Source organism: Cucurbita pepo, chromosome LG19 (genome assembly GCF_002806865.2).
Source record: "Cucurbita pepo subsp. pepo cultivar mu-cu-16 chromosome LG19, ASM280686v2, whole genome shotgun sequence".
Lineage (NCBI taxonomy): Eukaryota > Viridiplantae > Streptophyta > Magnoliopsida > Cucurbitales > Cucurbitaceae > Cucurbita > Cucurbita pepo.
In genome coordinates this window covers 1,446,827-1,466,180 of record NC_036656.1, presented here as the reverse complement: position 1 = coordinate 1,466,180, position 19,354 = coordinate 1,446,827, and the positions used below count along the sequence as shown (strand labels likewise).

The 19,354-nt window shown below is 40.7% G+C and overlaps 3 protein-coding genes and 1 long non-coding RNA gene across 7 annotated transcripts in view; 3 read left to right on the top strand and 1 right to left on the bottom strand.

The window, feature by feature from the left end:
• The first annotated feature begins 2,176 nt into the window (after window positions 1–2,176).
• LOC111781725 (2,3-bisphosphoglycerate-independent phosphoglycerate mutase) lies at window positions 2,177–8,689 on the top strand. 3 transcript variants are annotated; one of them, XM_023662414.1, is made up of 11 exons: window positions 2,177–2,373; window positions 2,507–2,687; window positions 2,923–3,050; window positions 3,945–4,095; window positions 4,199–4,402; window positions 4,678–5,102; window positions 5,777–5,969; window positions 6,060–6,155; window positions 6,568–6,723; window positions 7,490–7,677; window positions 8,219–8,689. In XM_023662414.1, the coding sequence occupies exons 2-10, from the start codon at window positions 2,526–2,528 to the stop codon at window positions 7,652–7,654; spliced, it is 1,680 nt and encodes a 559-aa protein (XP_023518182.1). In that variant the 5' UTR covers window positions 2,177–2,373; window positions 2,507–2,525; the 3' UTR covers window positions 7,655–7,677; window positions 8,219–8,689. The 3 variants fall into 3 exon arrangements, with proteins under 3 accessions (XP_023518182.1, XP_023518180.1, XP_023518181.1); XM_023662412.1 differs by lacking the exon at window positions 8,219–8,689 and having other exon boundaries at window positions 7,490–7,861; XM_023662413.1 differs by lacking the exon at window positions 8,219–8,689 and having other exon boundaries at window positions 2,487–2,687; window positions 7,490–7,861.
• A 437-nt stretch (window positions 8,690–9,126) lies between these two features.
• Window positions 9,127–16,077, top strand: LOC111781962 (cell division control protein 2 homolog C). 2 transcript variants are annotated; one of them, XM_023662713.1, is made up of 4 exons: window positions 9,127–9,916; window positions 10,031–10,100; window positions 10,173–10,311; window positions 15,732–16,077. In XM_023662713.1, the coding sequence occupies exons 1-4, from the start codon at window positions 9,301–9,303 to the stop codon at window positions 15,822–15,824; spliced, it is 918 nt and encodes a 305-aa protein (XP_023518481.1). In that variant the 5' UTR covers window positions 9,127–9,300; the 3' UTR covers window positions 15,825–16,077. The 2 variants fall into 2 exon arrangements, with proteins under 2 accessions (XP_023518481.1, XP_023518480.1); XM_023662712.1 differs by lacking the exons at window positions 9,127–9,916; window positions 10,031–10,100; window positions 10,173–10,311 and adding exons at window positions 12,502–13,292; window positions 13,407–13,476; window positions 13,549–13,687.
• LOC111781963 lies at window positions 10,391–11,618 on the top strand. Its single transcript, XR_002813044.1, has 2 exons — window positions 10,391–10,606; window positions 11,148–11,618. It is a non-coding gene; the product is annotated as an uncharacterized LOC111781963 (long non-coding RNA).
• A 928-nt stretch (window positions 16,078–17,005) lies between the features above and the next one.
• LOC111781727 overlaps window positions 17,006–19,354 on the bottom strand; it is a 6,369-nt gene continuing 4,020 nt past the window's right edge. Inside the window, exons 6-8 of the mRNA XM_023662415.1 lie at window positions 18,971–19,163; window positions 18,607–18,877; window positions 17,006–17,533 (exon numbers count right to left, since the gene is read on the bottom strand). Of these exons, the coding sequence (XP_023518183.1) occupies window positions 17,286–17,533; window positions 18,607–18,877; window positions 18,971–19,163 (712 nt within the window). The 3' untranslated portion in view covers window positions 17,006–17,285. The remainder of the gene's footprint in view (window positions 17,534–18,606; window positions 18,878–18,970; window positions 19,164–19,354) is intronic.

Here is a 19,354-nt window from a genome sequence, read left to right as displayed (position 1 = left end):
GTCCCCGCGAAGCTTTCAGGAGGAAGGGTGAACGAAGGGGATAGATTGAATACTGAATCTTTCACTACTGACTGGAAATTAGCCGAGATCATAGAACTCTTTATCGAGGCATTCTTGTTCACTCCTTTTCCTAATGATTCCATTGCCTGAGCCTTAACCGATATTTGCATCTTGGGTGAAGCAAGCAAAGAGCGGTTCGGTCAGAAGCATCTACCCCGCACTCCATCCAATAAATCGATAGCATTTCATCGAAATAGATCCTGTCTTTTCACCTTAGTAGTCGAGTTGTGTGTGCCAACGAAAACGCTCGCCCCGTAGAGAGTGGATTGTGAAATCCCACGTTGGTTGGAGAGAGAACAAAAACATTACATATAACAGTGTGGAAACTTATCTCTAGTAGTCACATTTAAAAAACGTGAGGCTAAATTTACTAGTGGTGGGCTTGGACTATTACAGTATTTTAAAAATCAGAACAAAGATATTTTTCTTCGTGTGATTATCTCGACGAGCCATATTTGTAGCAAGAGATTATTGTGGACGAGTTTTTCTTTCTTTCAGTTAATGATATCAAAAAAAAATTATTGCCCCGGGTTTGATCCAATTGATTCCCTCGTGCACTGTTTGAAACCACTCTCCTCGACTCTATTTGCTAAGTCGGCTTTGAATGCTATTTTTTGTTATGTTCTACCATTTTGAACCATTTCACCATCGTTTCTAATGTACTTAAGGCTAGAGAACGTCAATATCGCTACTATTTTGGATAACTTATATGTGCATGTGCATAAAATCGTGTCTATAGAAGTACTATGTATCCAAATCCACCCATAAATGATTTTAGGTCCCATCAAGTATGAAACAATATTTGCACGTGTTCGCGATTTTCGACCCTTCCGGCCCTAGTAGTGGAGTCACTTACTCAGTAGATTTTGTTTAGAATCACTATAATTCACTCCAACCTCGATCAATGTGACGTTTTAACCCAAATGTCATTTGTTTCAGCCCAACTCGTTTTGTCCCCAAGTCACCTCAACCTTGCTTGTTCTATATTCCAAATTTACTTGTAACGTTTCTATCACTGTAAAACGAAATTAGTAATTTAACAAAATCGTGACGATAAATTTATAAATAATAAAATTTTCAAATAATTGTTTAAAATTTAAAATTATTTACGAGTGATCCCTACTTTAGATCTAAACCTTACCTTCCACCTATTCTCTACTTTAGGTCTAAAACTTCCCGTTAAAATGAGCGTAACTCAACCGTAATTAACTTAACATATACTAAATTCTTTAAAGTTGGAAGTTCAATTTTTTATACCACACGTTTTCGATTTAATCCAAGTTTTAAATTGTCTCGATTGAATAAAAGATCGAGAAAATTAATAGTTTTTTAGTGGGAGAGAGAATCTATGAACTACTTCTCGTGTATGATCAAAATAAATAAGCAAGATTTAAACTTCAAAAATAACCTCGACTAAATTAGAATTAAGTTGAAACTATCGGACCAAATTGTGACTAAACATCGAGATAGCATCGATCATTTTTAATTGCATGAAACTTTTTTTAAAAATACTATAAGTTTTCTATAACAGCTTAAGTTCATCGCTAATAGATATTGTTCGCTTTAACCTGTTACGCATCGTCGTCAGCTTCACGGTTTTAAAACATGTCTACTATAGTGAGAGTCTAGCCCTACTCCAACTAGTGCATCCTACCATTTGGTGGCTACCTCTAATATCATTTGTAACAGCTCAAGCCCACTGCTAACAGATATTTTCTACTTTGACCCGTTACATATCGTCACTTCCTCACGATTTTAAAACGCGTATGTAGGGAGAGGTTTCCACACCCTTAAGCAAACAGGGGATGTAGCTCACATAGTAGAGCGCTTGCTTTGCATGCAAGAGGTACAAAGTTTGATATCCCGCCTCTTCCCCATCAGAGGGGAATGAAGCATACCACATAACAAATCCCGCGTCTCCCGAGTTAAAAGATATTATTAAAAATTTAAGAATTTTTTAATAATATACATTAATTTTTCTTTTTTTGGGTCGACAATATAATAATACTAATAAAGTGCTAATTTTTTTAAAGAAAAAATATAGCCGTGAGGTGTGACAGGTGTCGTCCCGGAGAGATGTAAAACTAACACACTGACAAAGACTTGTAAGGCAGTGATTCAATCCCCACAAATTCTGGATCAAACGGCATGAAATCCGCTCGCGTTCTCGAAGCATCTCTATAGGCGTCCTCCATTTTCAATCCCTGATCTTCTTTTAATACCCGTTCGGTTGGATTTGTGCTGAAAAAAATCGGGTGCTGGCTTTTACCTCTCCTGTTGGCCTTTTGATTCGCTGCTGATTCTACGTTCTTTGTAAGTTGCTTGTTCGATTTTTCTTTTGCTTCATGGATTCGAGTCTGCCCTGTTTTTGTCCGGGTTAGTAGCTTATTGATTGCGATTTGTTCGTCTGTAATGGTTTTTTTAAGTGTGTTCTTGTTTTTCGGAGCTAATTTGATCGGAGATCGATGGGGAGTTCTGGATTCTCGTGGAAGTTGCCGGATCATCCTAAGCTTCCTAAGGATAAGACGGTAGCTCTTATTGTTTTGGATGGGTGGGGTGAAGCTGATCCTGATCGCTATAACTGTATCCATGTTGCCGAAACTCCCACCATGGATTCCCTTAAGAAGGTAGTTTAATGTTATGGATTCGTCCTTGTCGATTCATGTTTGTGGTACCGATTTTGGATTAGAAATGGTGTTCTTCCTCTCAGATTTTGAGGTTTTTCTTGCTGTTTTGCAAGCGAATTCGGATGTTTTAGTGATTTTGCGGGTTTTTTCAATCTAAACGAGTGAATGGTGACCTTCAAATATTCATTTGGCTGTTTTTTGAATGTATTGATCGATTATCTACTGATTCTGATAGGGCGCCCCTGAGAGATGGAGGCTGATCAGGGCACATGGAAAGGCAGTAGGACTTCCTACAGAAGATGACATGGGCAACAGCGAGGTCGGACATAACGCGCTTGGTGCTGGACGTATCTATGCTCAAGGGTGAGCTTATCTTATTATTGGTCTTATTGTTTTGCAGCATTTTTGATTGGTACATGGACGGTCATTTCACTATGTTTATCTGATTTGGAACTAGAGATTTCCATCTTACCTGTGGCAGTAGAAGAAATCTTGTGCAAGTTATTGAGTAGAGGGGGAAAGTACTTGTTTTAAGACTATAAAAGACACATTATTCATATTTCTGTACTGTTGCTCGGTTACTAAACTAGAGAGACATTTTTCTATTAGAAAAACAAAAAGAATATTTGAAAGTTGGAGTAATTGATGAAAGGTGTGAGATCCCATGTCGGTTGTGGAGGAGAACGAAACATTCTTTACAAGGGTGCGGAAACCTCTCCCTTGCAGACCCTTTTTAAAAACCTTGAGGGGAAGCTCGGAAGGGAAAGCCCAAAGAGGACAATATCTGCTAGCGGTGGGCTTGGGCCATTACAAATGGCATTAGAGCCCGACACCGGGTGATGTGCCAACGAGAAAGCTGAGCCCCGAAGGGGGTGGACACGAGGCAGTGTGCTAGCAAGGATATTGGCCCCGAAGGAGGGGTGGATTGGGGGGTCCCACATCGATTGGAGAAGGGAACGAGTTCCAACGAGGACGCTGGGCCCCGAAGGAGGGTGGATTATGAGATCTCACATCGGTTGGGGAGGAGACACCCTCTCCCTAGCAGACCCATCGGGAAAGTCCAAAGAGGACAATATCTGCTAGCGGTGGACTTGGGCTGTTACAAAAGGCTTCCTCCGTGGCCGTATGTATAGGTTATGAGTTCTTTGAATTGCAACAAGCATATTTAAACAATAGAGGAAAGGAAGAATTTGATTTTATGGCCTGACAGTTCTTTTTCCATTACTGAAACTTGAAATGAAATTGTTTTGATTGCAGTGCAAAGCTTGTTGACCTTGCTCTTGCCTCTGGAAAAATATATGAAGGAGAAGGTTTCAAATACATCAAGCAATCCTTTGAAACCGGCACATTGCATCTTATAGGATTATTGAGTGATGGTGGAGTGCACTCTAGGATAGATCAGTTACAGGTAAGTGCTTAAGTTTTCATATTGTTTCTCTACCTTCCATATGTCTTCTCCAATTTATTAGTCTGTCATTTATGCGCACTTATTAACGTTTTGATCTATGTAGTTATTACTCAAAGGAGCAAGTGAGAATGGGGCTAAAAGAATCCGTGTCCATATACTTACTGATGGGCGTGATGTTTTGGATGGTTCGAGTGTGGGATTTGTAGAAACTCTTGAAAATGACCTTGCCAAACTACGTGAGAGCGGGGTCGATGCACAAATCGCATCTGGTGGAGGCCGTATGTATGTGACAATGGATCGATATGAGGTACATCTTTGTCCAAGTAATTTTACTTGTATGATCACAATACCACCAATTTGCAACGAGTGAGGAGAGTGGGTCATGATATGCCATATGCTTTTGAAAAAAGTCTATATGTATGTTAAACATCGAAAAATATTCATTTCAAATAATTATAAATCTGTAATCATATCATGCCGTAGTCGGAATAGTAAGCTTACCGTTCGTCACTACATGTGGAAAATTGCTTGTTAGAATCATTCTTTCTAAGTCCCAACTGTTTTTGTTACTTTAAATTATAGAATGATTGGGAAGTTGTGAAGCGAGGATGGGACGCACAAGTACTTGGCGAAGCACCATACAAGTTCAAAAGTGCCGTTGAAGCTGTGAAGAAATTGAGAGAGGAAACCAAAGCAAGTGATCAATATCTTCCTCCATTTGTCATAGTTGATGATAGCGGGAAGTCTGTGGGCCCAATAGTGGATGGAGATGCAGTAGTCACCTTTAATTTTAGAGCAGATCGGATGGTTATGATCGCCAAGGCCCTCGAATATGAAGATTTTGATAAATTTGACCGAGTTAGGGTCCCTAAAATTCGTTATGCTGGAATGCTTCAGTATGATGGTGAGTTGAAGCTTCCAAGCCATTACCTTGTCTCCCCCCCAGAGATTGAGAGAACATCTGGGGAATATCTTGTGCACAATGGTGTTCGGACCTTGGCTTGCAGGTGAGCAGTAGCCAAGCTATTATGTGTTGTTTCTTTGACTGGTACTAAGATCTGATTGGTTTATATATTCATATACTTTTGCATCTGTGTAGCACAAGTCAGTTTTAGATTCTGTAAAATCACAAATGCTCTTTGCAACGGTCCAAACCCACTGCTCGCAGATGTTGTCCTCTCTGAGCTTTCCCTTTCAGACTTTCCCTCAAGATTTTTAAAACGCATCTAATAGGGAGAGGTTTCCACACCCTTATAAAGAATGCTTCATTCACCTCCCTAAGAGATGTAGGATCTAACAATCCATCTCTTTTAGAGCCCAATGTCCTCGCTGTCACTTGTTTCCTTCTCCAATTGACATGGGATTCTCCACAATCCACCCCCTTTGGGGCCTAGTGTTCTTGTTGGCACACCGCCTCGTATCCACCCCTTTTCGGGACTCAGCCTTCTCGCTAGCACATCGCCTGGTGTCCGGCTCTGATACCATTTGTAACAGCCCAAGCCCACCTCTAGTGGATATTATCCTCTTTGAGCTTTCCCTTTCGGACTTTCCCCCATGGTTTTTAAAACGCGTTTGCTAGGGAGAGATTTTTACATTCTTATAAGAATGCTTTGTTCACCTATGCAATCTTAGCTTTACTTGGCTAATTGTGATGTGAACTATTTTCCCCTCTCTAATACAGTGAGACCGTCAAGTTTGGCCATGTTACATTCTTCTGGAATGGAAACCGTTCTGGATATTTTAACCCAGAAATGGAGGAATATGTGGAGATTCCTAGTGATTCTGGGATCACCTTTAATGTTAAGCCAAAGATGAAGGCCATAGAGATTGCTGAGAAGGCACGAGATGCTATTCTTAGCCGAAAATTCCATCAGGTACGTAATGAGCTTTTCACTTGTCAGTTGAATATATTAGTTTGATTTTGTTCTAACTTGTTAGCATGTTGGTTCACATGTTGGAAATAGGTACGTGTTAACCTGCCGAACGGTGACATGGTCGGACACACTGGTGATATTGAGGCCACAGTTGTAGCTTGCAAGGCTGCTGATGATGCCGTAAAAGTATGTGATTTTATTGCTTGAGACATTTGATTCTGGCATTCCTTTTTCTCGGGCATGCAAAGCTTTTTGTTTCTATATCCATGTCTACGAGCGATGTTCTAAAAAGCCCGCAGAGGTGCATGTCTTAAGCTCGGTGCGACCTCTGTGCCTCATTTCAAAGACGTGAGGCTCCGTTAATTGTGATGTGCACCTCAAGCCTAGCTTCTTTCATTTTCGTATACTTTCTCATCATCTTAATGTTCAACATTTTTTCTTTTGTGCCTTGTGCTTAAGCCTTGGATGGCTACTGCTCTATAGTGCATCTCGAACTGAAAAACACTGTCCACCAAAGAGTCACGAGTTTCGTGCCTGTACCATTAATCGTTTTTGTCGTCCTTTCCCCATTGCTCACTTTTTTAGAGTATGGTTGCAGATTATCCTCGACGCAATCGAACAAGTAGGGGGAATATACGTTGTTACTGCAGATCACGGAAATGCGGAGGATATGGTGAAGAGAAACAAGTCAGGGCAGCCTCTTCTTGACAAAAATGGCAAAATTCAAATCCTGACCTCTCACACTCTTCAGCCAGTAAGTTTGGCTCTTACCAGTAAATTTCATATGGGTACTAGATTACTTGTAGAACCAAGACAAACATATAGCTAGTAGGGATTGTAAATAAGGTTATCCTTGGAGTACTTTGTTTCTGTTTTCAAATCTGTTTTTAAATCTATTTTCAAGAACTGATCGAAGCATGACTATAGCATTCCAAGTCCACCGCTAACACATATTGTCCTCTTTGGACTTGCCCTTTTGGGCTTCTGTTTGTAAGGGAGAGGTTTCCACACCCTTATAAAGAATGTTTTGTTCTCCTCCTGAACTAATGTAGGATCTCAGGATCCACCCCCTTCTAGGGCCCAGCGTCCATGCTGGCACACCACCTCGTGTCCACCCCCTTTGAGGCTTAGCCTCCTCGCCGACACATCGCCCAGTGTCTGGCTTTCATACCATTTGTAACGGCCCAAACCCACCGCTAGAAATATTGTTCTCTTTTGGCTTTTCCTTTCAGATTTCCCCTCAAGCTCTTTAAAACGCGTATGTTAAGGAAAAGTTTCCACACCCTTATAAATAATGTTTTGTTCTCCTTTCCACCCTTATAAAGAATGTTTGTTCTCCTTCCTAATCGACGTAATATCTCATAGTGACAGTACAGTCACTGATCTTAAGCTTGAAGAATAATAGTGCCATTTATGTTCTATAGAAGCTATTCTTCAAAACAGTTTGGAAACTCTTGGGGGCACTTTTGTGTCCATGAAAGGTGTCCTGAATTTGTTTTGATTGGATATTTGAACTGTAGGTTCCTATTGCAATTGGAGGTCCGGGACTGGCCCCTGGAGTCCGATTCCGTAAGGATGTTCCTGATGGAGGGCTTGCCAATGTTGCTGCAACTGTTATCAATCTCCATGGGTATGAAGCTCCAAGCGACTACGAGACAACCCTAATTGAAGTCGTCGATAACTAAGTGAGCGACATGGAAAGTTAAAGGTATTCGAGTAACGTTATGTCTTTAGGATTAACCGTGCAAGAAAACTAGCAATGGCTATGCTAGGTTGTTGAATAAGTACTGGTTTTGATCTTTGGATTCATGTTTATTTGTGGGTCTATCCATGTTAACCAGACCATGAAAAGAAGATATAGTTCAATCAATAAATTTTGTTGACTCTAGTTACTTGAGCAGCCGATTTAGACATATATTCTAACCGAAGCTCGAGCATCTAATTCTTCTAACCAATCTATTGTGTTAGAACTAAACAAAAAAACTGATCGAAGCGTGTCGGTACATTCGAATACCTACGAACCAATCTAAACTATACATAGCACAACGATCTAAAAGTTATAGGGCTTAGGGCTTTATCACTAGCCATACTCCTACTAGAAGGTTGGATATGATCTTAGTTCATCTTCGATCACTCGGGCTGGTGCACCAAAACTTTTTATAAGGGAATGTGAGTGGTACGTCACAACTCAAAATCGAAATCAAGCATAAAATTCCGAGTCTGCAAAACTAACCGTTATTTCCCTGCAGTTTGGCAAAGATTCTGCGGCGGTGACCGGCGGCCTGGTGAAGCAGCGTGAGCAACGCGCGGAGGAAGGCTCTTCCGGCGAGCAACGGCGTCCCGCGTCAATGTGGCTCGTCCGGCAGCGGTCTGACCGGCCGAGCGTGAAGGAGAGGCAGCATTGGCGTGGGACGAGAGGTGGACGGCGGCGTGCGGTGGTCGGAGGAGAGGAAAGACAAACGCAGGAGATAGGGAGAAGAAAGGAGGGTGGTGCGGCTCGAGTGACTGGACGGGGCGGCGGCTGGTCTAGGGCTCCGTGTCTGTGAGTGGAGGGCAAAAGGCGGCTGAGCTCGGCTATTTATAGCCAAGCCTCAAAAATTTTCTTGACAAAAAAACCTACATTTAATCCATTATAACAACTATGTCCAAGGAGTGACCATTAACCATAAGTCACTCGTAGCACCGGCTACTATTTTTAAAAAATTGTTCTTTTCTAGCAACTATGTCGGAGTAATAATGATCAACTGTGCAACTACCATAACACGAGCTACCATTTTCCGAAACCTCACTTCTCTGACAACCGTGTTGGAGGATGGTGATCAACTGTGTGACTACCCTCAACACAAGATATTAATGTTCGAAACTCCTATTCTCAGACAATTGTGTTGGAGTGGTAATGATCAACTGTGCTACTTCCCACAACACGAGCTACGATTTCCTGAAACCCCACTTCTCCAATAGTTGTGTTGGAGCGGTGACGATCCACTATGCAACTACCCACGACACGAGCTATTATTTCCTAAAATCTCACTCCTCCAACAATTGTGTTGAAGTGGTGATGGATGACTACACAACTACCCACAACACGAGCTAGTAATTTCCTACAACCCCACTTCTTTGACAATTGTGTTGGAGCNAAAAAGTGGAGAGAGAGAGAGAGAGAGGGAGCGTTTTCGAAATTTGAGAGCCATTTTAGGGTTCGTTGCTTTTTCACAATTTCTCGGTCTCACGATCCGATCCAGAAAATCAGTTCATCATTTTCAATCCATTTCCACAGCAGGAAGAAGAAGAAGAAGAAGAAGAAGAATCAGAATCGGAATCTTCAGCTGCCATGGAGAAGTACGAGAAGCTCGAAAAGGTCGGAGAAGGAACTTACGGGAAGGTGTACAAGGCCAAAGATAAGGAAACTGGCCAACTTGTTGCTCTGAAGAAAACTCGCCTTGAAATGGACGAAGAAGGAGTTCCACCGACGGCGCTTCGTGAGGTTTCTCTTCTCCAATTGCTCTCTCAGTCTCTCTATGTTGTTCGTCTTCTCTGCGTTGAGCATGTTCACCACCATAAAAGTGGTAAGCCTCTTCTCTACCTTGTATTTGAGTATCTGGATACTGATCTCAAGAAGTACATCGATTCGCATCGCAAGGGACCCAACCCTAGGCCTCTTCCTTCTTCCCTTGTTCAGAGTTTCTTGTTTCAACTCTGTAAGGGTGTTGCGCATTGTCATAGTCATGGCGTTCTCCATCGTGACCTGAAACCGCAGAATCTTCTTCTGGATCAGGGTAAGGGTATTCTGAAGATTGCCGATCTTGGCCTTGGCCGTGCTTTTACTGTCCCTCTTAAGAGCTACACTCATGAGATTGTTACTCTCTGGTACCGTGCTCCTGAGGTTCTCCTTGGATCCACTCATTACTCCACTGCTGTCGATATGTGGTCTGTTGGTTGCATCTTCGGTAATTCCTTACACTTATCATCATCGTAATAGTCAATTAGACACCGCTTCCTTCGTCTTTATTGATCGATCATATTACTGACTAATTTCTATCCATTGTTCGGTAAAATGCCAGCTGAAATGGTGAGAAGGCAGGCCCTGTTCCCCGGAGATTCTGAGTTTCAGCAGTTGCTCCACATTTTTAGGTACTTAATTTCCTTTTCCTTTTTCTCGTACAGCTTCGTAGTCCTGTACGTGTCTGACGTTTTATCTCATAGGCTTCTAGGTACCCCCACCGAGAAACAGTGGCCTGGAGTTAGTTCTTTGCGGGACTGGCATGTCTACCCTCAATGGGAACCGCAGAATCTGACCCGTGCAGTTCCATCCCTGGAACCCGAGGGTGCTGACCTTCTCTCGGTAATTTTGCTTGTTCCTCTTTACTTTATATTTTANAACTCTTGGGGGCACTTTTGTGTCCATGAAAGGTGTCCTGAATTTGTTTTGATTGGATATTTGAACTGTAGGTTCCTATTGCAATTGGAGGTCCGGGACTGGCCCCTGGAGTCCGATTCCGTAAGGATGTTCCTGATGGAGGGCTTGCCAATGTTGCTGCAACTGTTATCAATCTCCATGGGTATGAAGCTCCAAGCGACTACGAGACAACCCTAATTGAAGTCGTCGATAACTAAGTGAGCGACATGGAAAGTTAAAGGTATTCGAGTAACGTTATGTCTTTAGGATTAACCGTGCAAGAAAACTAGCAATGGCTATGCTAGGTTGTTGAATAAGTACTGGTTTTGATCTTTGGATTCATGTTTATTTGTGGGTCTATCCATGTTAACCAGACCATGAAAAGAAGATATAGTTCAATCAATAAATTTTGTTGACTCTAGTTACTTGAGCAGCCGATTTAGACATATATTCTAACCGAAGCTCGAGCATCTAATTCTTCTAACCAATCTATTGTGTTAGAACTAAACAAAAAAACTGATCGAAGCGTGTCGGTACATTCGAATACCTACGAACCAATCTAAACTATACATAGCACAACGATCTAAAAGTTATAGGGCTTAGGGCTTTATCACTAGCCATACTCCTACTAGAAGGTTGGATATGATCTTAGTTCATCTTCGATCACTCGGGCTGGTGCACCAAAACTTTTTATAAGGGAATGTGAGTGGTACGTCACAACTCAAAATCGAAATCAAGCATAAAATTCCGAGTCTGCAAAACTAACCGTTATTTCCCTGCAGTTTGGCAAAGATTCTGCGGCGGTGACCGGCGGCCTGGTGAAGCAGCGTGAGCAACGCGCGGAGGAAGGCTCTTCCGGCGAGCAACGGCGTCCCGCGTCAATGTGGCTCGTCCGGCAGCGGTCTGACCGGCCGAGCGTGAAGGAGAGGCAGCATTGGCGTGGGACGAGAGGTGGACGGCGGCGTGCGGTGGTCGGAGGAGAGGAAAGACAAACGCAGGAGATAGGGAGAAGAAAGGAGGGTGGTGCGGCTCGAGTGACTGGACGGGGCGGCGGCTGGTCTAGGGCTCCGTGTCTGTGAGTGGAGGGCAAAAGGCGGCTGAGCTCGGCTATTTATAGCCAAGCCTCAAAAATTTTCTTGACAAAAAAACCTACATTTAATCCATTATAACAACTATGTCCAAGGAGTGACCATTAACCATAAGTCACTCGTAGCACCGGCTACTATTTTTAAAAAATTGTTCTTTTCTAGCAACTATGTCGGAGTAATAATGATCAACTGTGCAACTACCATAACACGAGCTACCATTTTCCGAAACCTCACTTCTCTGACAACCGTGTTGGAGGATGGTGATCAACTGTGTGACTACCCTCAACACAAGATATTAATGTTCGAAACTCCTATTCTCAGACAATTGTGTTGGAGTGGTAATGATCAACTGTGCTACTTCCCACAACACGAGCTACGATTTCCTGAAACCCCACTTCTCCAATAGTTGTGTTGGAGCGGTGACGATCCACTATGCAACTACCCACGACACGAGCTATTATTTCCTAAAATCTCACTCCTCCAACAATTGTGTTGAAGTGGTGATGGATGACTACACAACTACCCACAACACGAGCTAGTAATTTCCTACAACCCCACTTCTTTGACAATTGTGTTGGAGCGATGAGCTACGCGACTACCCACAACACAAGCTATCATTTTTTTGAAACCACTATTCGTATACAATTGTGTTGGAGCGGTAACGATCAACTGGACGATTACTCACAACACAAACTTTTTCGATTATTTACTATTAGAGGGTATAACTCTATACTTAACCAACCGACATTCATCGACAAGCTCTACCCAAACGACACCACCTTGAAGAACGCTACTAAAATATGTATGTTTATCCATTTAATTTCTCAAAAAATTCAATTGTGTTATAAAGAAAATAAAGGTGAAAATCAATTTCTTAAAAAAAAAAAAAAAAAAAAAAAAAAAAAAAAAAAAAAAAAAAAAAAAAAAAAAAAAAAAAAAAAGTAACAGCCAGATCACTGGGAGGCGCCACGTGGCATGTATGGATCTAACTGGTTGTGTTTTTTCCCTCCTTTTTTTATAAATTTGAAAAAAAAGTGGAGAGAGAGAGAGAGAGAGGGAGCGTTTTCGAAATTTGAGAGCCATTTTAGGGTTCGTTGCTTTTTCACAATTTCTCGGTCTCACGATCCGATCCAGAAAATCAGTTCATCATTTTCAATCCATTTCCACAGCAGGAAGAAGAAGAAGAAGAAGAAGAAGAATCAGAATCGGAATCTTCAGCTGCCATGGAGAAGTACGAGAAGCTCGAAAAGGTCGGAGAAGGAACTTACGGGAAGGTGTACAAGGCCAAAGATAAGGAAACTGGCCAACTTGTTGCTCTGAAGAAAACTCGCCTTGAAATGGACGAAGAAGGAGTTCCACCGACGGCGCTTCGTGAGGTTTCTCTTCTCCAATTGCTCTCTCAGTCTCTCTATGTTGTTCGTCTTCTCTGCGTTGAGCATGTTCACCACCATAAAAGTGGTAAGCCTCTTCTCTACCTTGTATTTGAGTATCTGGATACTGATCTCAAGAAGTACATCGATTCGCATCGCAAGGGACCCAACCCTAGGCCTCTTCCTTCTTCCCTTGTTCAGAGTTTCTTGTTTCAACTCTGTAAGGGTGTTGCGCATTGTCATAGTCATGGCGTTCTCCATCGTGACCTGAAACCGCAGAATCTTCTTCTGGATCAGGGTAAGGGTATTCTGAAGATTGCCGATCTTGGCCTTGGCCGTGCTTTTACTGTCCCTCTTAAGAGCTACACTCATGAGATTGTTACTCTCTGGTACCGTGCTCCTGAGGTTCTCCTTGGATCCACTCATTACTCCACTGCTGTCGATATGTGGTCTGTTGGTTGCATCTTCGGTAATTCCTTACACTTATCATCATCGTAATAGTCAATTAGACACCGCTTCCTTCGTCTTTATTGATCGATCATATTACTGACTAATTTCTATCCATTGTTCGGTAAAATGCCAGCTGAAATGGTGAGAAGGCAGGCCCTGTTCCCCGGAGATTCTGAGTTTCAGCAGTTGCTCCACATTTTTAGGTACTTAATTTCCTTTTCCTTTTTCTCGTACAGCTTCGTAGTCCTGTACGTGTCTGACGTTTTATCTCATAGGCTTCTAGGTACCCCCACCGAGAAACAGTGGCCTGGAGTTAGTTCTTTGCGGGACTGGCATGTCTACCCTCAATGGGAACCGCAGAATCTGACCCGTGCAGTTCCATCCCTGGAACCCGAGGGTGCTGACCTTCTCTCGGTAATTTTGCTTGTTCCTCTTTACTTTATATTTTAAGAACTCCTTTTGAACATTGCTCAAATCGATAAAACAGTTACCGACAGAGAACCAACTCTATCTGGGTAACTTCTTAGCCTTACAAAAACAATTGTGGCAGATTTTTGGGCACTCATTAGCAGAGGATTTTGTTGTATTAGAAACAAAATCAATTGTACACGGGATGGAAGCTGAAGCTAGTAAAAATAGGAGTGAATTTATTCAGTTGCCTTTCAACTTTTAAGGAGCTAAAGTAACTACCTTCTTCGTTGAGATAACCAACAGGGTGAAGGTCACATTTTTACTTGGTTTCTTGGGATTGATCCATTGATATGCCACTGCTGAAGTTCAATTTCTTCTCATCTTATCAGATTTGTGAAACTCAATTTGTGACATTCCACTGTGGGATGGGAACAAAGCATTCCTTATAAGGGTGTGAAAACCCTCACTATTAGACGTGTTTTAAAACCTTGAGGAGAAATCCCAAAGGAAAAGCCCAAAGAGAACAATATCTGCTAACGGTGGGCTTGGGCTGTTACAAATGATACCAGAGTCCGGCACTGGACAGTATGCCAGCGAGGACGTTGGCCCCCAAGGGGTGGGATTGTGAGATCCCACATTGGTTGGAGAGGGGAACAAACAATTCCTTATAAGGGTGTGGAAACCTCTATTTAACATACGCGTTTTAAAAACTTGAGGGGAAACTCGAAATGAAAAACTCAAAGAAGATAATATCTGCTAGCGATGAGCTTTGCCTCTTACACAATTAATGACTACTTTGTCTAATTCCTATACTAGCTACTCATATTTCATAAGGATGGAGCTTTTATAGCAGCTACTCAGCATCCCTTTTTCGTTTGGATTGCAATTGATGCCTCTAAGCCATAACCCTCTTATCGCATTGGAAACTACTTACACCATCTTGTTTTTAGGAGTAGACTTTTGTTATGCAATCAAGTCATCCATAGTTAACCTCTTGTCTATTACTAGAAAATCTACTTATATCGGTTATTAAGTCACACCTTTCTTACTGTTAAAAGTGCTCTCCTCTCTAGTCGCTCAATGTCTTTCGAAATAGAATTGAGAGGATACTATGCTAGCTTATGTACCTTACTGTTCATTCAACTATTGTGGAGGCACCCAATGTTCCTCGAAGGTTCCATTCTTTCCTGCTGCCAACCGTTATCTTCTTCATCAGGTTGGTCCTCCGGAAGATATGGCCTGTCTACTTTTTAGATCATTAGAGAAAGGTCAATGCTGAGGTGTTCATCAACCAAAACTAGCTATTCTTCTAAAAGTTCATTTTCATCCATACCTTAGTGGGGGATCTTGTTACCGTTGTTGATGACATTGCTAAGCTGCTGTTATCAACCTTGGGCGGTTGGCCTAAGCATGACAGCAGTGCAAGATTAGAATCTAGCTTATTTTGATATCAAACTACGAAATTCAATCTTCAATGGACAAACTTCATTCTGTTACAGTTATAAGCTCATCATGATCATCAAGTCTCAAATCTCAATTCGAGAGTTTTGTATCCTTTTAAAGTTTAATCTAGGCAAGGGTTAACAATATCAAAAGAAAACTATCCAACATACTTGAATAAGGTGAAAAAACATTATTCATTCCGTCATCAGGAATGTAGGGCTAGGATTTTTTTTTTCTTTTTCTCTGTACAATGATACATCCTAAACTTCCATTTCATTTATCCTCCATTGTCCATGAATTTCATTTGATGTTCAATGACAAAGAATATAGAACTTTTTTTTTTCTCGTTGCTCGTATACTACTTCGAAGTAAGAATCTCCATTTATATCCAATTCACCATCTTAGTTAATAATTTTCAGAAAGATTTTATAGCCACTATTCTAGAATGAGCATAGATTGTTATAGAGATGCAAGCCTGCAACGTGGATCAAATGGTCTATGAGCCCTTTGGTTCTTCTCCATCTAGTACTACTAATTGCTGGTTTTGCCTGCAATGTAATGCTCTCTTATGCATTAATTTGTTTTTTGTTTTGTGCAAATGCAGAAAATGCTTACATATAATCCGGCAGATAGAATCTCAGCGAAGGCAGCTCTAGAGCATCCGTACTTTGACAGCCTCGACAAGTCTCAGTATTAGACAGCTGAAAGAATGTGAGAGAATATAGAAAATGGTAATAGATGTGATGTGATGTGATGTGATGTGATGCTTAATTGATTTGTGAAATGTGAAATGTTTTGTTTCTTGTGGTAATCTGAAAAAGTCGGTCAACTTGTCATCATCTTGGTGAATGCAAGCACTTCAACTTGTATTTGTGAATTTAAATTAAGAATTTTGTTGTTGTCTCATCTTAATACTCTGTATGATAATAAGCTCACTTTGGCTGCTGCTTCATAGATTTGAAGGAATTGGAAGATAGTATTGGAGGAAATGTAGAGTCCATCCACATTTTTTAGTGTTTTAGGAAGGACTTGTTACAAAAATTGGACAATAAAAAAGATAAACGTTAGAAGGAAGTCATTAGATTATAAATCCATGTTTAGTTTGGAAAATGGTATTTATTTTGACCATTTCATTCTTAAAATTCTAAAAAAAACACTATAATTGATTTATTCTGAAAAATACTAATTAGACTTACAACAATCATAGAAGCGTCCTATATACCCATTTGCCAAGAAACGGCTCTTCTATCAAAGAAGCTTGCACTTTATTTGTAGATGTACAAACGGTCTACACCCTCCCCTTTTTTACTGGACTAACTTTCAGGGTCAATCTCCGCCAAGATAAAAAAATCTCTTCTATCGAAGAAGCCCGCACTCTCTGTAGAAGTACAAATGGTCTGTAATCTCCCTTTACTTACTAGACTAACTCTCGAGATCAATCTTCTTCCGTGAAGAGTGAAGAGACAAGAGGTTTACCTAAAAGCAACCACCCAGAAGGGTTTCAAGGGCGAATGTCATTTCTTTTCTTTCTTATTTCTTTTTCTTCCTTTTACCCAGCTACCTTTAAAAACTCAAACAGTCTAATCACCAAAAAGTAGTATAAAGTTAATATAATTTAACAAGTAATTATCATATAATTCACCAAAAAGTAGTATAAAGTTAATATAATTTACCAGGTAATCATCATATCATTTTTTTTATTAGTCAAAACTGAAGATCAAATGAAAAAGACCATTTAGAACCATTTCCCCTTAAACCTCATGAATTTAAATGATCCCATTTGAAACAAAGTCAAAGTCGAATATATACTTTGGTCATCGACTAATCTTCTAAATTATACTCGAGTTTTACACCTTACTAATCATAAGCAAATTTCAGTGACAGAAATCTTAAATTGTTGACTATGCTTGTAAAGCCAAGGAAGATTTTTACACTAGGGTACATAACACATTAAAATCTATTAATGTTACAATGCAAACACACCTATCAACTACTGTCACAAGCTATTATTCTACCATCGAATCTGCATTAGTATAAACCGACCTTTCATCATCATCATCATCATCAAATCATCAGTTCGATCAATGTTAAAACAAACTTCAGGAGTGAAAAAAAAGAAAAGAAAGAAAAAGAAAAACAAATAAAAAAAATGAGTTCTTCAGTTAGACCACACATGTACCAGACCGTTCTTGTTACCCGTGTATATCTCGTTACGCTCTTCGTCATAGAAAAGTGCAGTGATATCTTCCAATGCCTCTGCAACTGTGTTTCTCATCTGTGAAGAACTGCATTGCTTTTTTGAAATGTCAGCGCAGCTGCAGTCCTCAACCTTGGGGTTTCCATTGCTTGCATTAATCTTCGCCAGACATTTGCCAGTCAAGATGTTGCTGATATTGATCGAACCAGCTGCATCAAAACATAAATGGCACCAAATCAGAGATGATCATAGTGGTGGAATACCCACCCAACTTCTATTTATTCAAGCAAGATCACCACCCACCCCACAAAAAAAAAAAAAAAAAAAANTCTACAGATCAAAGGCCAGCCAAAACCAAAGTCCAAAGAGTCCCTAGAAATAACAAGAACAGATGCCATGGGCATAACCTTTCGGCAAAGACTGGTGATAAAGATGGGAAAGAGACACAATAAAAGGGGCTTTTTTTTTCTTCATCAACAATCCTCCGACAAGAAAATCAACCACCAATCCCTGACAAGGAACCTCAGACAGGAGGAAATTTTCATGTTTCCCAAAGCAAAAGATCTCTGCAAATCTCTGAGGCCTTTGACCCTAAGATTAGATCCCAGTTGATCAATAGAATCATACTTGCTCACAATAATCCTGAGCTAGAAAGCCTGGTTTTAAGGGGAAAAGTCACAACTGTTTTGCATGCACGGCCACATCCTGAAGAAGCAAACTTCCCATACCTAATCCCCTCAAAGTAGGCTTGGACATAATCTACCATTGGACAAAACGGGATCCCCCACCAGATCCTACAGGAAATCCTTCTTCTCAATCCAGGCACTCATTGAAAGAATCCTAACTAATGACAAGTAGTACACGGGAATCTCACTCAACTAATTGGTTAAGAGATACAAATAAAATTTTCGAAGACAGTTATGATGAAGGATGATGCCATCATAAATCTCTAGGTCACAACATTTCTAATCCACCATCCCATGGTTAACATGCTGCAGAATTGACTCCCCAGTCAGACAAAAATACAGATTGATCCTCAGTGAAATGTCTTTGGGAAAAGCACCAAAGCATGCAAGGAAATAACAAAATAATCACAAGGGTTCATTTTCACTATTACTCTGGCATCCATACATCATACACATGAAACGAGACAAACATCAGAAAACAGTTTCAAGTTGGCTGATGGAAACAAATTAATACCACCTTCAGCTCTTGAAACACATATTTATCAATAGTGGAACCGAAGATTTAAATCTTGGCAGAGAATAGGATTAAGAATTACCATTTCCTTCCATCCAATGATCATCCCCATCAGCTTTGCAGTAGGATATAATGAGATCTTGATCACTGGTGATGTAAATGTTATTGGTATTGCAGTCTGGATGCCATAAAAGGTGATCCTCAAATGAAGTCACAAGCTCCCCACGAAAGTTCCAGACAGCCACAGTTCGGTTTCGAAATGTCAGAAACAATTGGTTTTCATATAGAAAGATAAAAGCTGATGGTGTCATAAATTCAGATCTGCTAACTTCCATCAATTCAGCATTACGAACCTATAAAAAGTGACAACATCCATAAAAATAACTTAGCAAACCAGCTCAAGATGTGCATCATAAAAATTTCAAACCAATAGAACATTTACTTACATCAAGTATTTGAAGATTCTCGTTTTCTTGCTTCACAAGAAGTTTTTCATTAAATTGTTCTATGAAGTCCACTTTCTTGTTCCGATGAAGCAGATGGTTGAAAGCTTTGAGAACTGTGCCATCTTCTATTGATAGAATCTTAAGAGGAACGTGGCTACTAGCTCTATTGAAAATCAATAGCATGATCCCAGGGCTACAGTAATAAAAGTAAGTATAGCGTCATTACCAACTCTGTCTCCAACAAACTTATAACCCATGGGTTGCAATGAAAGGCTGGAATTCTATAGTCAAAGGCTTTTGTAATTGAATTAATTACACGACCAAAAGGACCAGAATTATTTTCAGAATCATCTGCCACAATCCAACTCATATGAGGGGGGGGGG